Below are 16,660 nucleotides of genomic sequence, written 5' to 3'. Positions count from 1 at the left end.
GGAGTTGAGGCTTTGGAGGGTGTGCAGAATAGGTTTACCAGGCTGCTGCCTGGTTTAGAGGACGTGTTATCACGACAGGTTGGATGAATTTCGGTTGTTTTCTCTGGAGTGTCAGAGGCTGAGGTGAGATCTGATAGAGGTTGACAAGATTACGAGAGGGATAGATAGTGGGCAGAGTCTATCTGTTTCCCAAGTTTTGAAATGTCTAATACCAGAGGGCATGTATTGAAGGTGAGAGGAGGTAGGTTCAAGGGGGATGTGAGGGGTAATTTTTTTACTCAGTCATGGATGACTGGAATATGCAGCCTGGTATGGTGGCAGAGGCAAATACATTAGAGGCTTTTAAGAGACATTTGGATAGGCACATGGTTGTAAGGAAGATGGAACGATGTGGACATGGAGTAGGTAGGAGGGATTAGCATTTGGATGTGTTTGATTTGCTTTTTAGCTGGTTTGGCACAACATTGTGGGCCAAGTGACCTGTTCTTGTGCTGTACTATGTTTTCTAATATTTGGAAACTTCTAAAATTGAATTGACTTTATTTCTTATATCCTTCACATACATGAGGAGTAAAAATCTTTACGTTACATTTTCGTCTAAATGTGCAGTTTATAGTAATCTGTAATAAATAGTATGTACAACAGGGCAGTCAATATAGCATAGAAATACAATAGCGTCAGCATGAATTAATCAGTCTGGTGGCATGCTGCAGTATTGTTTCCCGGATAGTAGCATCTGGAACAGTTTGTGGTTGGGGTAACTTCGGCCTCCAATGATCCTTCAGGACCTTTTTGCGCTCCTGTCTCTGTAAATGGCCTGAATAGTGGGAAGTTCATATCTATAGATCCACTGGACTGTCTGCACCACTCTCTGCAGAGTCCTGCGATTGAGGGAAGTACAGTTCCCATACCAGGCAGTGATTCAGCCAGTCAGGATGCTCTCAATTGTGCCCCTGTAGTAAGTCCTTAGGAGTTGAGGACTCATACCAAACTTCTTCAACCGTCTGAGGTGAGCGAGGTGCTGTTGTGCTTTTTTGACCACACAGCTGGTATGTACAGACTAAGTGAGGTCCTCAGTGATGTGTATGCCGAGGAACTTAAAGCTGTTCACCCTCGCAACCCCAGATCCATTGATGTCAATAGGGGTTAACCTGTCTCCATTCCTCCTGTAGTCCACAACCAGCTCCTTCGTTTTTGCGGCATTGAGGGAGAGGTTGTTTTCTTGACACCACTGTTTTGCCCGACGCTGGCCCCTAGTCCTGAGTTGAAGTAGTAGTAGTAGTGTCGGGGTGATGATTTCTTCTCTGTAGGCTGCCTCGTTATTACTTGAGATAATATGTAGTATCGTCAGCAAATTTAATTAGGTTGGAGCTGTGAGTGGTGACACAGTCATGGGTATACAGAGAGTAAAGGAGAGGGCTTAGGACACTGCCCTGAGGGGCACCTGTGTAGAGGGGCAGAGGTGAGGGAGCCCACTCTTACCACCTGCTGGCGATCTGACAGGAATTTGAGGGTGTAGCTGCACAAGGCAGGGTGAAGGCAGAAGCCTCTGAGCTGCTTTTAGCAAGCAAATCACATATGGATGGTGTGCAAAAGCTCTAGCAAGAAAATTCTTCATAACCCGCTACAGGCATGCTACGTAAGATTTGTGCGAGTGCAGTTGAACGAGAATGAAAACAATCAAACCCGGGGCGGGGGGGGGGGGTCAAAGTTCTTATTGACAGTATTTTGCTAGCTATTAAACTGGGTACTTCCTATATATAAAATTCAGGATTTTTGCGAACAATGGTCATTACAAATTAGAGGGAACATTGGTGTGTAGTAATATTTTTTGGGCAGTAGGAAGAAATGGGAGAGGAGATGTGTTTATCTGAAGGCACAGTTCCAAGGTGTTGTGTGTGAATGGTGTTTAGGTGCAAAGATGTTTGAAAGTGACAGGATGTGTTTAGAAAGCTGTTTGAAGTGGAAAGTATAAAAGTAGCAGATTATTTTGAATTTGTGGTCTCATCAGTGTTCTATACAACTGAAATTATGCATCCAGTTCATCAATGCAGAAAGGATATGAGTGCCTTTGGGAGGGTGTAGAGCATGTAATTATAGTCATTCAGCACAAAAATAAGTCATTTGGCATACCAAGTTCATGCTGACTTTTTGTAACCTCATTTGCTTGCATTATGACTACTTCCTTCGATGTTTTGTCAATTTAAGTGACTATTTAGATGCCTCAAATGTGTCTGCTTTCTTCACCTCTGGTAGCATGTCCAAGGTGTCAACTTGGCCCTTACATTGTCTGTAAAGCTCCTTCCTCTCGCCGATGTGCTGTTAGACCATAAGACGTAGGAAGGGAATTAAGCCAATTGGCCCATCGAGTCTTCTCCAACCTTTGATAATGGCTGATTTATTTTTAATTTCAACCACATTCTCCTGCCTTCTCCCTGTGACCTTTGACACCCTTACTAATTAAAAAAAAACCTCTAACCTCCACTTTAAATATCCCCAGTGACCTGCTCTCCACAGCTGTCTGTGGCGATTAGTTCCACAGACCCACCACCCTCTGAAAAAGAAATCCCTCTTTTTCTCTGTCATCAAGGGCAGCTTTCTATTCTGAAACTGCGCCCTATGGTCCTAGACTCTCCCACTATAGGAAATGCCCTCTCCACATCCACTCTCTCTAAGCCTTTCCTGTTTTGAAGGTTTCCATGAGATCTTCCCCCTCATTCTGATGAACTCCGGTGAGTGCTAGTGCCTGGTATGTTAACTCTTTCATTCCTGAGATTCTTGTAAGCATCTGGACCACCTCCAATACCAGTGCATGTTTTCTTAGATATGAGTCCCAAAAGAATGTTTGATTACCCTAATAAGGCCAAATGATTTTGATTATCTATCCTAACTCTGCCTTTCATAATATTTTATCAGGTCACTATTCAACTTCCTTTACTCCAGGGAAAGCAAGCCTATACTATCCAATTTTTCCCATAACTGGAATTATCTATTACTACAAATATACTGGTGAATCTCCCTGCACCCTCTTCACCACAATCACCATGAAAGCACACAATACACCCAAGTGTGGCCTAATAATTATTTTGTGCATTTGTAACGTAACTTTGAACCCTTTTATATTCTATGCCGCGACCTCTATAGGCATATATGCCATATGCTGCCTTCATAGTCCTATCAACCAGTGTTGCCACTTTAAGGGAGCTACGAATTTGAATTCTGAGATTTTTCTGTTCATAGACATTGCTTGGTGTCCTACAGTTTACAGTACATGTCTTACTTTGCACTTAAAATGTAAACAGACACTGCTGGATCTACTTGTGTCGGCCTGCATCCGTGGGAAGAGAAATAGTTAATGGTTCACATCACAGGCTCTTTGTCAGGACTTGCACTTTCCAGTTTTTAGTTGCAGCCCTATTTAAAAAGCTGGAGGAACTCAGCAAGCTGTGCAGCATATATGGAGGGGAATGAACGGTCGACGTTATGAATGGAGACCCTCCATCAGTCCTGCTCTAGATTTCCAGCATGTGCAGAATCTCATTTTATTCACCTCTCGGTTGTTGGGATTCAATTTCATCTATCAGTCCTCCACTCTCGTTTCTAACTGATCTCTGTCCTTTTTGCCCTTGGGCCACCTTCCTTGCTATTCACAGCACCACTAATTTTTTTGTGTAATCTGCAAGCTTACTAATCATACTTCCTACATTCACATCCAAGTTATGAATATACGTCAAGTAGCAAAGGTCCCAATACCAATCCGTATGTTGCAGCGGTAGTCACAGACTTCCAGTGACCAGAAAAAAATATCCTTCTACCATAACCTATTCTGTGTATCACCAAGACAAATTTTGGATCCAGTCAACCAGCTTGCCTTGACCTTCTGAACAAGCCTACTATGTGGAACTTTGGCAAATGCCTTAAAGTCCTTTTAGACAACATGTACTGCCTTTCCTTCATCAATCACCTTTGCTATCTCAAAATGAAATAGATTTTGCCTGCACTATTGGAGATAAGAACCATAGATACAGTGAACACCAGGGATTTTCCTCAGGGTGGAATTGGCTAATACAAAAGGGAATAACTTTAAGGTCCACTTGTTCCTCTCCACTGATGGTCTCCTGGTAGTTACCCTTGCAAAAGCCACCACCAAGCACATCTTTGCCTTCTCATTCCTCCCTCCACTTTCTGCTTCCACAAGGATCATTTGCTCTGTGTCTCCCTTGACCACTTGTCCCTCTCCACTGATCTCCCTCCTGATACTTGCCCTTGCAAGTGGAACAAGTGCCACACCTGCCCCATACCATCTCCCTCACTACCGTTCCGGGCCCCAAACAGTCCTTCTAGGTGAGGCGACACTTCATCTGCAAGCCTTTTAGGGTCATCTGTATCAGTGCACCCAGTGTGGCCTCCTGTACATCGGTGAGACCCGATGTAGATTGGGAGACCGCTTCATCAAGCACCTCCGCTCCATCTGCCACAAAAAGTGGGATTTCACGGTGGCCACCCATTTCAATTCTACTTCCCATTCCCATTCCAGCATGTCAGTTCATGGCCTACTGTACTGCCACGATGAGGCCACACTCAGGTTGAAGAAGCAACACCTTTTGTTCCAGATGGCATGAACATCGATTTCTTAAACTTCTGGTAATTGCCCCTCTCCCCTTCACCATTCCCCATTCCTGTTTTTCCCCTTCTCACCTTGACTTCTTTTCCGCCCATCACCACCCTCTGGTGCTCCTCCCCCTTTTCTTCCTTCCATGCCTTCTGTCCTCTTCTATCAGATTACCTCTTCTCCAGCCCTATATCTCTTCACAAATCAACTTCCGAGCTCTGTACTGCACCCATCCCCCTCTCCCGGTTTCACCTATCACCTTGTGTTTCTTCCTCTCCTCTTCTCTTCTCCATCCCCCCCCCCCACCCCCACCTTCACCTTCTTACTCTGACTTCTTTCTTTCCTGTCCTGATGAAGGGTCTTGGCCCAAAAGGTTGACGGTTTACTTTTTCCATAGATGCTGCCTGGTCTGTTGAGTTTTTCCAGCATTTGTGTGTGTTGCTTTGGATTTCCAGCATCTGCACAGTTCTTTGTTTGTAATAGCTTTAAGATGTTTGGAGGAAAGTATAAGAGCATTTTCTGAGGTAGGTTTTTATACAGATCAGTAGGTGGGTGGAACATGCTGCCTGGGCTAGTTGTAGAGGCTGATACATAAGGAATATTTAAGAGACTCTTTGATAGGCACATGGATGAAAGAAAAATGCAGGGCTATGTGGGAGGGAAGGATTAGGTTGATCGTGGAGTAGGTTAAAGGGTTGGCACAGCAACATGATGATACAGCAGAGCAAATTCAATGGGCCAAATGACCTAATTCTGCTCCTATATATTATGATCTTATTGTTAACAATTATGAGAGGCATGGATAATGAGGATGATTATAGTCTTTTTTCCCAAGATAGGGGAGTCCAAAACTAGATGCATAGGAAAAGAGAGTTAAGATTTAAAAGACACGGAGGGGGCAACTTTTTCACACAGAGGTTGTAAGTATATGGAATGGGTTGCTAGAGGAAGGCAGGTTCAGAAGAATAATTTACAAAGCACTTGTATAGGTATATGGAAGAGAAGGGTCTATATGGATACAAGCCAAATGCAGGAAGTTATGATTTGCTAGGTGGACAAAATGGTCAGCATGAACTTTTTGGGCTGAGGAGCATTTCTGTTTGAGACTCTGTATCCATTATAAATTACTGCTTTCTGGTGGCCTCAGAAACTTGCTTGTGATTGATACTAATGGGATCTATAGAAATTGATGTAAAATAAGCATGCGCTTATATTTATGCCAAGTTAACTGTCAAATGCCTTTGATATTTCAGGTGTATTATTATCAATGGAATGTTCCCTATAATTGCAGTGTTACATTGTAGTGATATGTGATTGAAATCCCATGTTATGTCTTTGAATCCGTTTATAGTAATAGATGTAAAACGTTAAGACTATAACACTAGTTATGTATTTTAATCCCTTTGGCCCAATAAGTTGATAGTACTGAGATTTCTTGAAGACGCTACTGAAATATTTTGTGCAGTAACTGGATGTTGACATCTGCTTACAGGTGGAAGACCTCTTCTACAATATCGCTACACGAAGGAAGGCTCTGAAAAATCCCAGTGATGAGTTTTCTAAAGTTGTGGAAGTTGTGAGCAGGTTTTAAAATTTTTTATTAATTTCTCTAAGTTCACCAGTTCATTTTGCAGGGAATTCATTGCTTGATATAAAGATTTATTGAGTTATGAGGTATATATTTGGAATTTGGAGAAAGCTCTAATGCATGTGGAATATGTGCCTTGTATCTTGATCGCATTGAAGCTGAACCATAAGGCTTAAATGGCTATAGTAATTTTAAACTTGTAAATGCAGTTTATTTTGGTTAGAGGTGTAATATTTTGGAAGGGAGAACAATGGTGCGTGTTTATTTACTCCAGAAATTTGTTACTTGTAGTTTAGAATTATTAGTACTTGGAAGAGGAAAAATACTGAACTATCAATCTATAGATGGCATTGGGTCAAATGTTTCTGAAGAAAATGTTATAAATCTCAAAGAACAGCCACGTTGTATCCAACTTAATAGGGTGAAATGTACCTATGCTGGAGGTTTAAATAAGTGACTGATAGCTTCACACTTGTCTTAAGTTTAAATCTTGCTGGTGGTGTTACCAAATCTGAAGGAACAGCAACTCAAGGGAAATAATGTGTGGGTCAGATTATAGTTTCCACAACAATGCCTTTAGATCTTCATTGTTACTGAAAGCAAAATGTCAGACTTTCACTTTTGCTGCACTGGGTTTCTTACATGGTTCTGCGATCTTTGCCATTCTTGTCATACATAGGCTGACTTCCAATAGGAAAAGAATCCCTTCAAGAGAGTCTGTCCAGATGGGATCTTATTTGTCACTTGTATGCTCAAGTATCAGCTCTTGGGGAAGGTTGAGGTTATCCTGTATGTCCAACCTTTACATGAATGATGTTTTTATTTGTTGTGTTGGGTAGATGATTGTTTTCACACAATCTGCTTTATATGATAAAGTACATTTTAATATTTTAATTGTATGAGGGGGGATTTTTTTCGTGGAATACAAATTAATTTTGAAATACTGCTTAATCTTGCAGGTATGCAATTCACAATTCAGGAGTGAGCTTCAGTGTGAAGAAGGTGAGTGTAGAATGCGTTGACTATGGTTTCCTCTTGAAATAATGGGTTTCAAAGAGGACCTTTATACAAAGTAATACATCAGAAACAATTGGGGTAGATTTTGATTTCTCCAGCTGTTAAGTGACTGGTATTTAGATGCATTACCTCTACAGCCTTGAGTACAATGAATTTGCTGTGCATACTTTTCAGCTTTCCTGCGAGTACTGTAAAGTTCTGTGCTGGGTCTTTTGGACCGCAATTTACAAACTAGTCAAGCTTTTACTATGTACTAAAGGTTTTGAAATGTGATTCATGAGTTTCACTGGCAAATTGGCAGTTTCATTGTGTGAATAGAATTTGAAATCTCCCCACTGACGCAGAAGAATCAAAATAAAAAACAATTGTGAATCAAGAAAATCGAAATAAAACAATCCTGGAAGTGCGCAATAGGCTAGACAATACTTGGGAAGAGAAAAAGTTAGTTTCAGGTTGTGCTTTTAACAGTTACATTGTGAAATGACTGTGACATTCAACTAACTGCTTGAACTGCCAGATTATCTGATTTATTTTTGTTTAACACTACACTGGCAGTTTAGATTCTAGACGGATTGGAGGGAGGAGAGGAAGCATTCTTTTTTCAAACAAAAGCACACCAAATAAAATCATTTTGCCATATAGAATATATTATACTTAGCAATACTGGTCATTTTCAACCACGGTCTGAGTCGACGTCACCTCCCTCCCTCCACCTGGCAACCTCGTTATATTTGTAAGTCTTTGGTTCTTTTGTATCTGGGGACAAGAAAGGTAGACAGGATGGTGAAGGCCTTCATCTGTCAAAGCATTGAGTATAGGAATTGAGATGTTTGTTGTCATTGGTACAAGTATTGTGTATTCGTAACCCTGTTAAAGATTAATGTTAAGATGACATCAAGATGGAAAAAGGACAGAGAAAGTGTATGCAAATATTGTCAGGATTTGAGAGCCAGAGTTAGAGGGAGAAGTTGGGCAAGCTAGCACTTTATTCTTTGAAGCGTTGGGATTGAGATTTTATACACCTTTATAGAGCCATGTAAATCCTGATGAGCATAGGAAGGGTCAATGCTACAGCCTTTTTCCTATAGAAAGGGAATCAAGAACAAATGGGCTTACACCTTTTAAATCTTTCCCATCTTGCCTTCAGCATAAGAGGAAACTTCACATAGAAGGTGATGCAGAAGAAGTGGTTGAGATACAAAAATTACATTTGAGACACTTGGACAGTACGTGAGTCAAAGGTTCAGAGGGATATGGGTCAGTCAGGTAAATAAAACTGGTTTAGGTGACATCCTGGTTAGAAAGGACAAGCTGGGCTGAAGGACTGTTGTAGTGATTTCTGACTCTTAAGTGTTTTCCAGAATCTGAATTTTACAAGTGCCAATGTAGTATCTCCTGAATGATTGTACAAATACTACGATTGTCAGCTCTTGATTTTCACAGATTTGAATGTAGTCTAAGATGACAGATTGTTCATAATAGTCAGCAGCTTGTATTCTAGTTGATATTGCCCAGAAGTAAGTTCTGCCAAAGTTGTGACAGATCGATGGGTTACCTAGAGAACAAGGCCATTTATCTAATCTGTTGAGTCCATGATGGCACTTTGCCTTGGCCTCCCCATCCTTTCCCCTATTGCAGTATTTCTTTTCCATATTTTTTGTTTTGAATGCAATAATTGAATCTGTGCATTTTCACCACCCCAAAGCCAGTAGTGCATCCCACATCTTAGACAATCGCTGCATATAAAGAATTTTCCTCATGTCACTTGCAGCTTTGCTCCTTACCTTCTGTTTTAGGTCCTTTTCCAATGATGACATGTCACTATGTAGATGGCTCAACCAGACAGGGGACAGCACTTTATGTCTTAATGAGAAATGAGGCTGGGAAAATGATTGAAGTGTCGTTTGGGGAGTACTTTGAGATGAGTACCATCGTTCTACTACCTTAAAAATAGTTATGGGAAAAGGATAATACAGGTCCACAATTTAGTCAAATTGGGACAAGGCTAATTTTGGTATTAAACAGGAAATAGCAAAGGTAAATCACAAACGAGAAAATCTGCAGATGCTGGAAATCTGAGCAACACAACCAACGGACTCTCACAGCTACCTGGACTATACCTCGTCTCACCCTGCTACTTGTAAAAATGTCATCCCCTTCTCTCAATTCCTCCATCTCCACCGCATCTGCTCTCAGGATGAGGCTTTTCATTCTAGAATGAAGGAGATATCCTCTTTTTTTTCAAAGAAAGGGGCTTCCTTTCCTCTACCATCAGCGCTGCCCCCAGCCGCATCTCTTCCATTTCAGGCACATCTGCTCTTACCCCATCCTCCTGCCACACTACCAGGGATAGGGTTCCTCTCCTCCTCACCTACTACCTCGTCCAGCACATATTCTCCAAAACTTCTGCCAGCTCCAACCGGATCCCACCACCAAACACATCTTTCCCTCTTTCTCTCTCCCCCCCCCCCCACAACTTTCTGCTTTCAGTAGGGATCACTCCCTACGTCACTCCCTATGTCTCTCCCTTGTCCATTCATCCCTCCCCACTGATCTCCCTCCTGGCACTTATCCTTGCAAGTGGAACAAGTTCTTTACCTGCCCCTACACTTCGTCCCTCACTACCATTCAGGGCCCCAAACAGTCCTTCCAGATGAGGTGACACTTTACCTGTGAGTCTGCTGTAGTCATAAATTATGTTTGGTGTTTCCGGTGTGGCCTCTTGTATATCGGTGAGATCTGACATAGATTGGGAGACTGCTTCACCGAGCATCTACGCTCTGTCTGCCAGAACAAGCGGGATCTCCCAGTGGCCACCCATTTTAATTTCTCTTCCCATTCCTATCCCAATATGTCCGTCCATGGCCTCCAACCTGATGGCATGAACATTGATTTCTTAAGCTTCCAGTAGTACCTCCACTGCCCCTCCACCCCTTCGCCGTTCCCCATCCCCTTGTCCCTCTCTCATGTTACCTCCTTGCCCGCCCATCATCTCCCTCGTTTCTCTCTCTCCTCCCCCCACCTTTTAAATCTACTTCTCAGCTTTTCTTCTCCAGTCCTGCCGAAGGGTTTCAGCCCAAAACATCGACTGTACTTTTTTCCATAGACGCTGCTTGGCCTGCAGAGTTGTTCCAGCATTTTGTGTGAATAGCAAAGGTAGATTGGAAGAGACTGTGGAAGGAGTCGGGCCAGGAAGGGGATGTGGCAGTCAGAGAGTAACGTAGCATGAGTATAGGTCCTTCAACTCAGAGTCCATTGCTGACTGCAGGGCCCACCCAGTTAATCTGAATTTCCTGCGACCAGCCCATATCCCTCTAAGCCTTGTCCCTTCTGTACTTAACCAATTTCTTCTAGGATGCAATTATACCTGCCTCAAGCATTTCATCTAGTAGCTCGTTCCATATACTCTCACCACCCTTTGCATGAAAAAAGATTGCCCCTCAGGTCCCTTTATATATTTTTCCCCTTTTGTCTTAATCTAAGCCCCCTAGTTTTGGTCTCCCCTAGCCTGGAGGAGAATTGTTACCTGTATTATCTTATCTAAGCTTCTCATAATTGTAAACATTTGCATGTTTGTCCCCCGTTTTCCTCTGCTCCAAGGAATAAAGACAAAGCCTGCTAACTGCTCCCTATAACACAGGACTACAACATGATCTCTATTTCTGACAACATCCTTGTTAATCTTTTCTGCATATTTTCCTATAACAGTGGCCAAAGCCGTATACAGCACTCCAACTGTGGCCTCACTGATGACTTGTACAACTGCGACATAATCTCACAACATGCTAAACACTCTGTCTACATATGATCCTAGTTAAACTGAGTTCCTATGTCCCTCTGTTCTGTTACACTCCCTAGTTCCCTACCATTCGTAGTACAAATCCTAGGCTGGTTTGACTTTTCAAAATGCTTAACCTCACTCTTATTTGTATTGAAATCTTCTTGAAACACAAAACTAATTGAAAGGCAAACACAGGAGACGGGGATAACCTGTATATGTTTAGTTTGACTAAAGTGAGGCATGCACTTGTAATGTGGTGGCATAATGACGCATGCCATTCACGTATTTTTATGTATAATCCATAATGAATTATGTAAACAACAAAGAATGCTTACTGAAACATTACAAACACCACAAAATCCGTTTGCCTCTTATCTTCCTTAACTGATCCTTATATAATCTATGATAAACTTCTTCACTATCAATGACACCAGATAATTTTGTCATCCACAAGCTTACTGATCAAGCCTTGTGGATTCACGTGCAAATCGTTATAAGTAATGATTAGCAAATGTCCCAATCCTGACCCCTGAGACACACCACTAGTCATCGGTCTCCATTACAACATTCAACCGTCACCCTTTGCTTCGTAGCTTCAAGCCAGTTTTGAATCGACCTAAGTAGTTCTTCCTGGATTCCACAGGACCTTGCCTTCCATACCAGTATTCTTATCAAACTGTATCCCCCTCATCAAACTGTACCTCTGTCACACCTGCAGCATCTGTATCTTGTGGTAATGGACAGTTGCTGTTCAGATATGTTTAGTAAATTTGAAGATAGCATAAATTGATAATGTAGTAGACAGACATGAGATGCCCCAGATGCTGGAAATTTTGAGTGACACACATAGAATGTTTGAGGAACTTGACAGGTCAGTCAGTATCCATGGAGGGAAATGAACGGTTGATGTTTCAGGCCAAGATCATGCATTAGGTCCTGATGAAAGGTTTCAGCCTCAAATGTCGACTGTTCACTTCCCTCTGTAGATGCTGCCTGAGATACTGAGTTCCTCCAGCATTTTGACTATAAGGAACTGAAGGTTACTGAAAATTATAACTGGATGTAGATGAAGTGACCAAGAATTGACAAATGAAATTTAACTCCCTGACGAGTGAAATTTTCCATTTTGAAAAGTTAACTAGGGCAGGAGTTTTCAGGGCCTTGCTATTTACTGTGAGAGTATTGTAGAAAGCCTTAGGGTACATGTTCCCTAAAAATGGCAACCCAGGTAGTTGGGATGGTAGTAAGACATTTGGCACACTTGCATACAGAATCAGAATTAGGTTTAATACCATTGGCTTATGTCGTGAAATTTATTGTTTAATGGCAGCAGTACATTGCAGTACATTATAAACTCTTGCAAGGGACCTCCCTCGTAACCAGTCGGAATCCTCTGTTACTAAGCTGTTCAGGGTTTTTGAACAAGCCCTGGAGCAGGATGTCTGGTCAATATCCGTTCAGACCCCGGAGGAGTGTATAAGCCAGCACTCTGAGGAGACAGCGCCCTCAACTGCACACTGATGGTGGCTTCTTGATTGGAGCCAAAACGTCTACAGACATTTTACCAAGCTCAGCAATCAACCAGACTTCCAAATAGCAAACCCAAGCTACCAATATTCCGCAATATTTCGAACATTTTAAAAAAAATATAAGTTACAACAAGAAGTGCATGTAATAAAAAAAAAGCAGTGCAAAAAAAATGCAGGTAATGTTCGAGGTTTCATTGTCCAGAAATCTGATGGCGCAGGGGAAGGAGCTGTTACTGAAATGTCGAGTGTGTATCTTCTGGTTTCTGTACCTCCCTTTGATGGTAGTAACGAAAGGGGGGAGGCAATGTTTTGGGTGATGGGGATCCTTAATGATTGATGCCTCCATTCTCGAGCCATTGGTTTATGAAGCTGTCCTGTATGTTGGGGAGGCTAGTGCCCATGATGGAACTTGCTGAATTTACAACTTCCTGCAGCTTTTTCCAATACTGTGCAGTGGCCCTTCTATACCAGACAATGATGCAACCAGTTAGAAGGCTGTACGTGGTATAGAACATAGAATAGTACAGCACAGTACAGGCCCTTTGGCCCACAATGTTGTGCTGACCCTGAAACCCTGCCTCCCATATAACCCCCCCCACCTTAAATTCCTCCATATACCTGTCTAGTAGTCTCTTAAATTTCACTAGTGTATCTGCTTCCACCACTGACTCAGGCAGTGTATTCCACGCACCAACCACTCTCTGAGTAAAAAACCTTCCTCTAATATCCCCCTTGAACTTTCCACCCCTTACCTTAAAGCCATGTCCTCTTGTATTGAGCAGTGGTGCCCTGGGGAAGAGGCACTGGCTATCCAGTCGATCTATTCCTCTTAATATCTTGTACACCTCTATCATGTCTCCTCTCATCCTCCTCCTCTCCAACGAGTAAAGCTCTAGCTCCCTTAATCTCTGATCATAATGCATACTCTCTAAACCAGGCAGCATCCTGGTAAATCTCTGTACCCTTTCCACTGCTTCCACATCCTTCCTATAGTGAGGCGACCAGAACTGGACACAGTACTCCAAGTGTGGCCTAACCAGAGTTTTATAGAACTGCATCATTACCTCGCCACTCTTAAACATATCCCTCGACTTATGAAAGCTAACACCCCATAAGCTTTCTTAACTACCCTATCCACCTGTGAGGCAACTTTCAGGGATCTGTGGACATGTACCCCCAGATCCCTCTGCTCCTCCACACTACCAAGTATCCTGCCATTTACTTTGTACTCTGCCTTGGAGTTTGTCCTTCCAAAGTGTACCACCTCACACTTCTCTGGGTTGAACTCCATCTGCCACTTCTCAGCCCATTTCTGCAACCTATCAATGTCTCTCTGCAATCTTTGACAATCCTCTACACTATCCACAACACCACCAACCTTTGTGTCATCTGCAAACTTGCCAACCCAGCCTTCTACCCCCACATCCAGGTCGTTAATAAAAATCATGAAAAGTAGAGGTCCCAGAACAGATCCTTGTGGGACACCACTAGTCACAACCCTCCGATCCGAATGTACTTCCTTCACCACGACCCTCTGCCTTCCGCAGGCAAGCCAATTCTGCATGCACCTGGCCAAACTTCCCTGGATCCCATGCCTTCTGACTTTCTGAATAAGCCTACCATGTGGAACCTTGTCAAATGCCTTACTAAAATCCATATAGATCACATCCACTGCACTACCCTCATCTATATGCCTGGTCACCTCCTCAAAGAACTCGATCAGGCTTGTTAGACACGATCTGCCCTTTACAAAGCCATGCTGACTGTCCCTGATCAGACCATGATTCTCTAAATGCCCGTAAATTCTATCTCTAAGAATCTTTTCCAACAGCTTTCCCACCACAGACGTAAGGCTCACTGGTCTATAATTACCCGGACTATCCCTACTCCCTTTTTTGAACAAGGGGACATCATTCGCCTCCCTCCAATCCTCTGGTACCATTCCCGTGGACAACGAGAAGATGAAAGATCCTAGCCAGAGGCTCAACAGTCTCTTCCCTCGCCTCATGGAGCAGCCTGGGGAATATTCTGTCAGGCCCCGGGGACTTATCTGTCCTAATGTATTTTAACAACTCCATGGCACAAAGCTGGGAGGCAGTGTGAAATGTGAGGAGGATGTTATGAGAATGCAGGGTGACTTGGACAGGCTGGGTGAGTGGGCAGATGCATGGCAGATGCAGTTTAATGTGGATAAATGTGAGGTTATCCACTTTGGTGGTAAGAACGGGAAGGCAGATTATTATCTAAATTGAGTCAAGTTAGGAAAAGGGGAAGCACAACGAGATCTAGGTGTGCTTGTACATCAGTCACTGAAAGCAAGCATGCAAGTATAGCAGGCAGTGAAGAAAGCTAATGGCATGCTGGTCTTCATAACAAGGGGAGTTGAGTATAAGAGCAAAGCGGTCCTTCTGCAGCTGTACAGGGCCCTGGTGAGACCACACCTGGAGTACTGTGTGCAGTTTTGGTCTCCAAATTTGAGGAAGGACATTCTTGCTATTGAGGGAGTGCAGCGTAGGTTCACAAGGTTAATTCCCTGGATGGCAGGTCTGTCATATGTCAAAAGATTGGAGCGACTGGGCTTGTATTCCTTGGAATTTAGAAGGCTGAGAGGGAATCTTATTGAAGCATATAAGATTATTAAGGGATTGGACACGCTGCAGGCAGGAAGCATGTTCCCGCTGATGGGTGAGTCCAGAACCAGAGGCCACAGTTTAAGAATTAGGGGTAGGCCATTTAGAACGGAGTTGAGGAAAAACTTTTTCACCCAGAGAGTGGTGGATATATGGAATGCTCTGCCCCAGAAGGCAGTGGAGGCCAAGTCTCTGGATGCTTTCAAAAAAGAGATGGATAGAGCTCTTAAAGATAGTGGAATCAAAGGTTATGGGGATAAGGCAAGAACTGGATACTGATAGTGGATGATCAGCCATGATCACAGTGAATGGCGGTGCTGGCTCGAAGGGCTGAATAGCCTACTCCTGCACCTATTGTCTATTGTCTCCCTTAATATCAACATGCTCCAGAACATCAACCTCACTCATATTGTCCTCACTGTCATCAAGTTCCCTTTCATTGGTGAATACCGAAGAGAAGTATTCATTGAGGACCTCGCTCACTTCCACAGCCTCCATGCACATCTTCCCACCTTCATCTCTGATTGGTCCTACCTTCATTCCAGTCATCCTTTTGTTCTTCACATAATTGAAGAATGCCTTGGGGTTTTCCTTTACCCTACTCACCAAGGCCTACTCATGCCACCTTCTCGCTCTCCTCAGCCCCTAAGCTCCTTTCTTGCTACCCTATATTCCTCAATAGACCCATCTGATCCTTGCTTCCTAAACCTCATGTATGCTGTCTGACTAGATTTTCCACCTCACTTGTCACCCATTCTTCCTTCACCCTACCATTCTTTATCTTCCTCACTGGGACAAAATTATCCCTAACAACCTGCAAGAGATCCCTAAACATCGACCACATGTTTGTAGTACATTTCCCTGCAAAAACATCATCCCAATTCACACCCGCAAGTTCTAGACTTATAGCCTCATAATTTGCCCTTCCCCAGTTAAAAATTTTCCTGTCCTCTCTAATTCTATCCTTTTCCATGATAATGTTAAAGGCTGGGGAGCGGTGGCCACTGTTCCCCAGATGCTCACCCACCGAGAGATCTGTGACCTGACCCGGTTCGTTACCTAATACTAGATCTAGTATGGCATTCCCCCTAGTCGGCCTGTAACATGCTGTGACGGGAATCTGTCCTGGACACACTTAACAAACTCTGCCCTGTCTAAACCATTGGAACTAATCAAGTGCCAATCAATTTTAGGAAAGTTAAAGTCCCCCATGATAACAACCTTTCCAAAATCTGCCTCCCAATCTGCTCCTTGGTATCTCTGCTGCTACCAGGGGGACTATAGAATACCCCCAAATAGAGTAACTGCTCCCTTCCTGTTCCTGACTTCTACCCATACTGATTCAAAAGAAGATCCTGCTGCATTACCCACCCTTTCTGTAGCTGTAATAGTATCCCCGACCAGTAATGCCACCCCTCTTCCACTTTTCCCCCCTCTCTATCCCTTTTAAAGCACTGAAATCCAAGAATATTGAGAATCCATTCTTGCCCTGGTGCAGGCCAC

General features: G+C 43.0%; 1 protein-coding gene across 3 annotated transcripts in view; it reads left to right on the top strand.

Annotated features, from left to right (window-relative positions):
- Positions 1–16,660, top strand: part of mlh1 (mutL homolog 1, colon cancer, nonpolyposis type 2 (E. coli)) — a 112,827-nt gene that overhangs the window by 31,606 nt on the left and 64,561 nt on the right. For all 3 annotated transcript variants that reach the window (XR_010018787.1, XM_063054877.1, XM_063054883.1), the window contains exons 6-7: positions 6,105–6,196; positions 7,160–7,202. Coding sequence is in view for 2 of the 3 variants with exons in the window: in XM_063054877.1 (XP_062910947.1) it covers positions 6,105–6,196; positions 7,160–7,202 (135 nt within the window). In the remaining variant the exon portion in view is untranslated. The remainder of the gene's footprint in view (positions 1–6,104; positions 6,197–7,159; positions 7,203–16,660) is intronic.

Source organism: Mobula hypostoma, chromosome 1 (assembly GCF_963921235.1).
Source record: "Mobula hypostoma chromosome 1, sMobHyp1.1, whole genome shotgun sequence".
NCBI lineage: Eukaryota > Metazoa > Chordata > Chondrichthyes > Myliobatiformes > Myliobatidae > Mobula > Mobula hypostoma.
The sequence above is the reverse complement of the archived record's forward strand: the minus strand, read 5'-3'. Positions and strand labels throughout refer to the sequence as shown.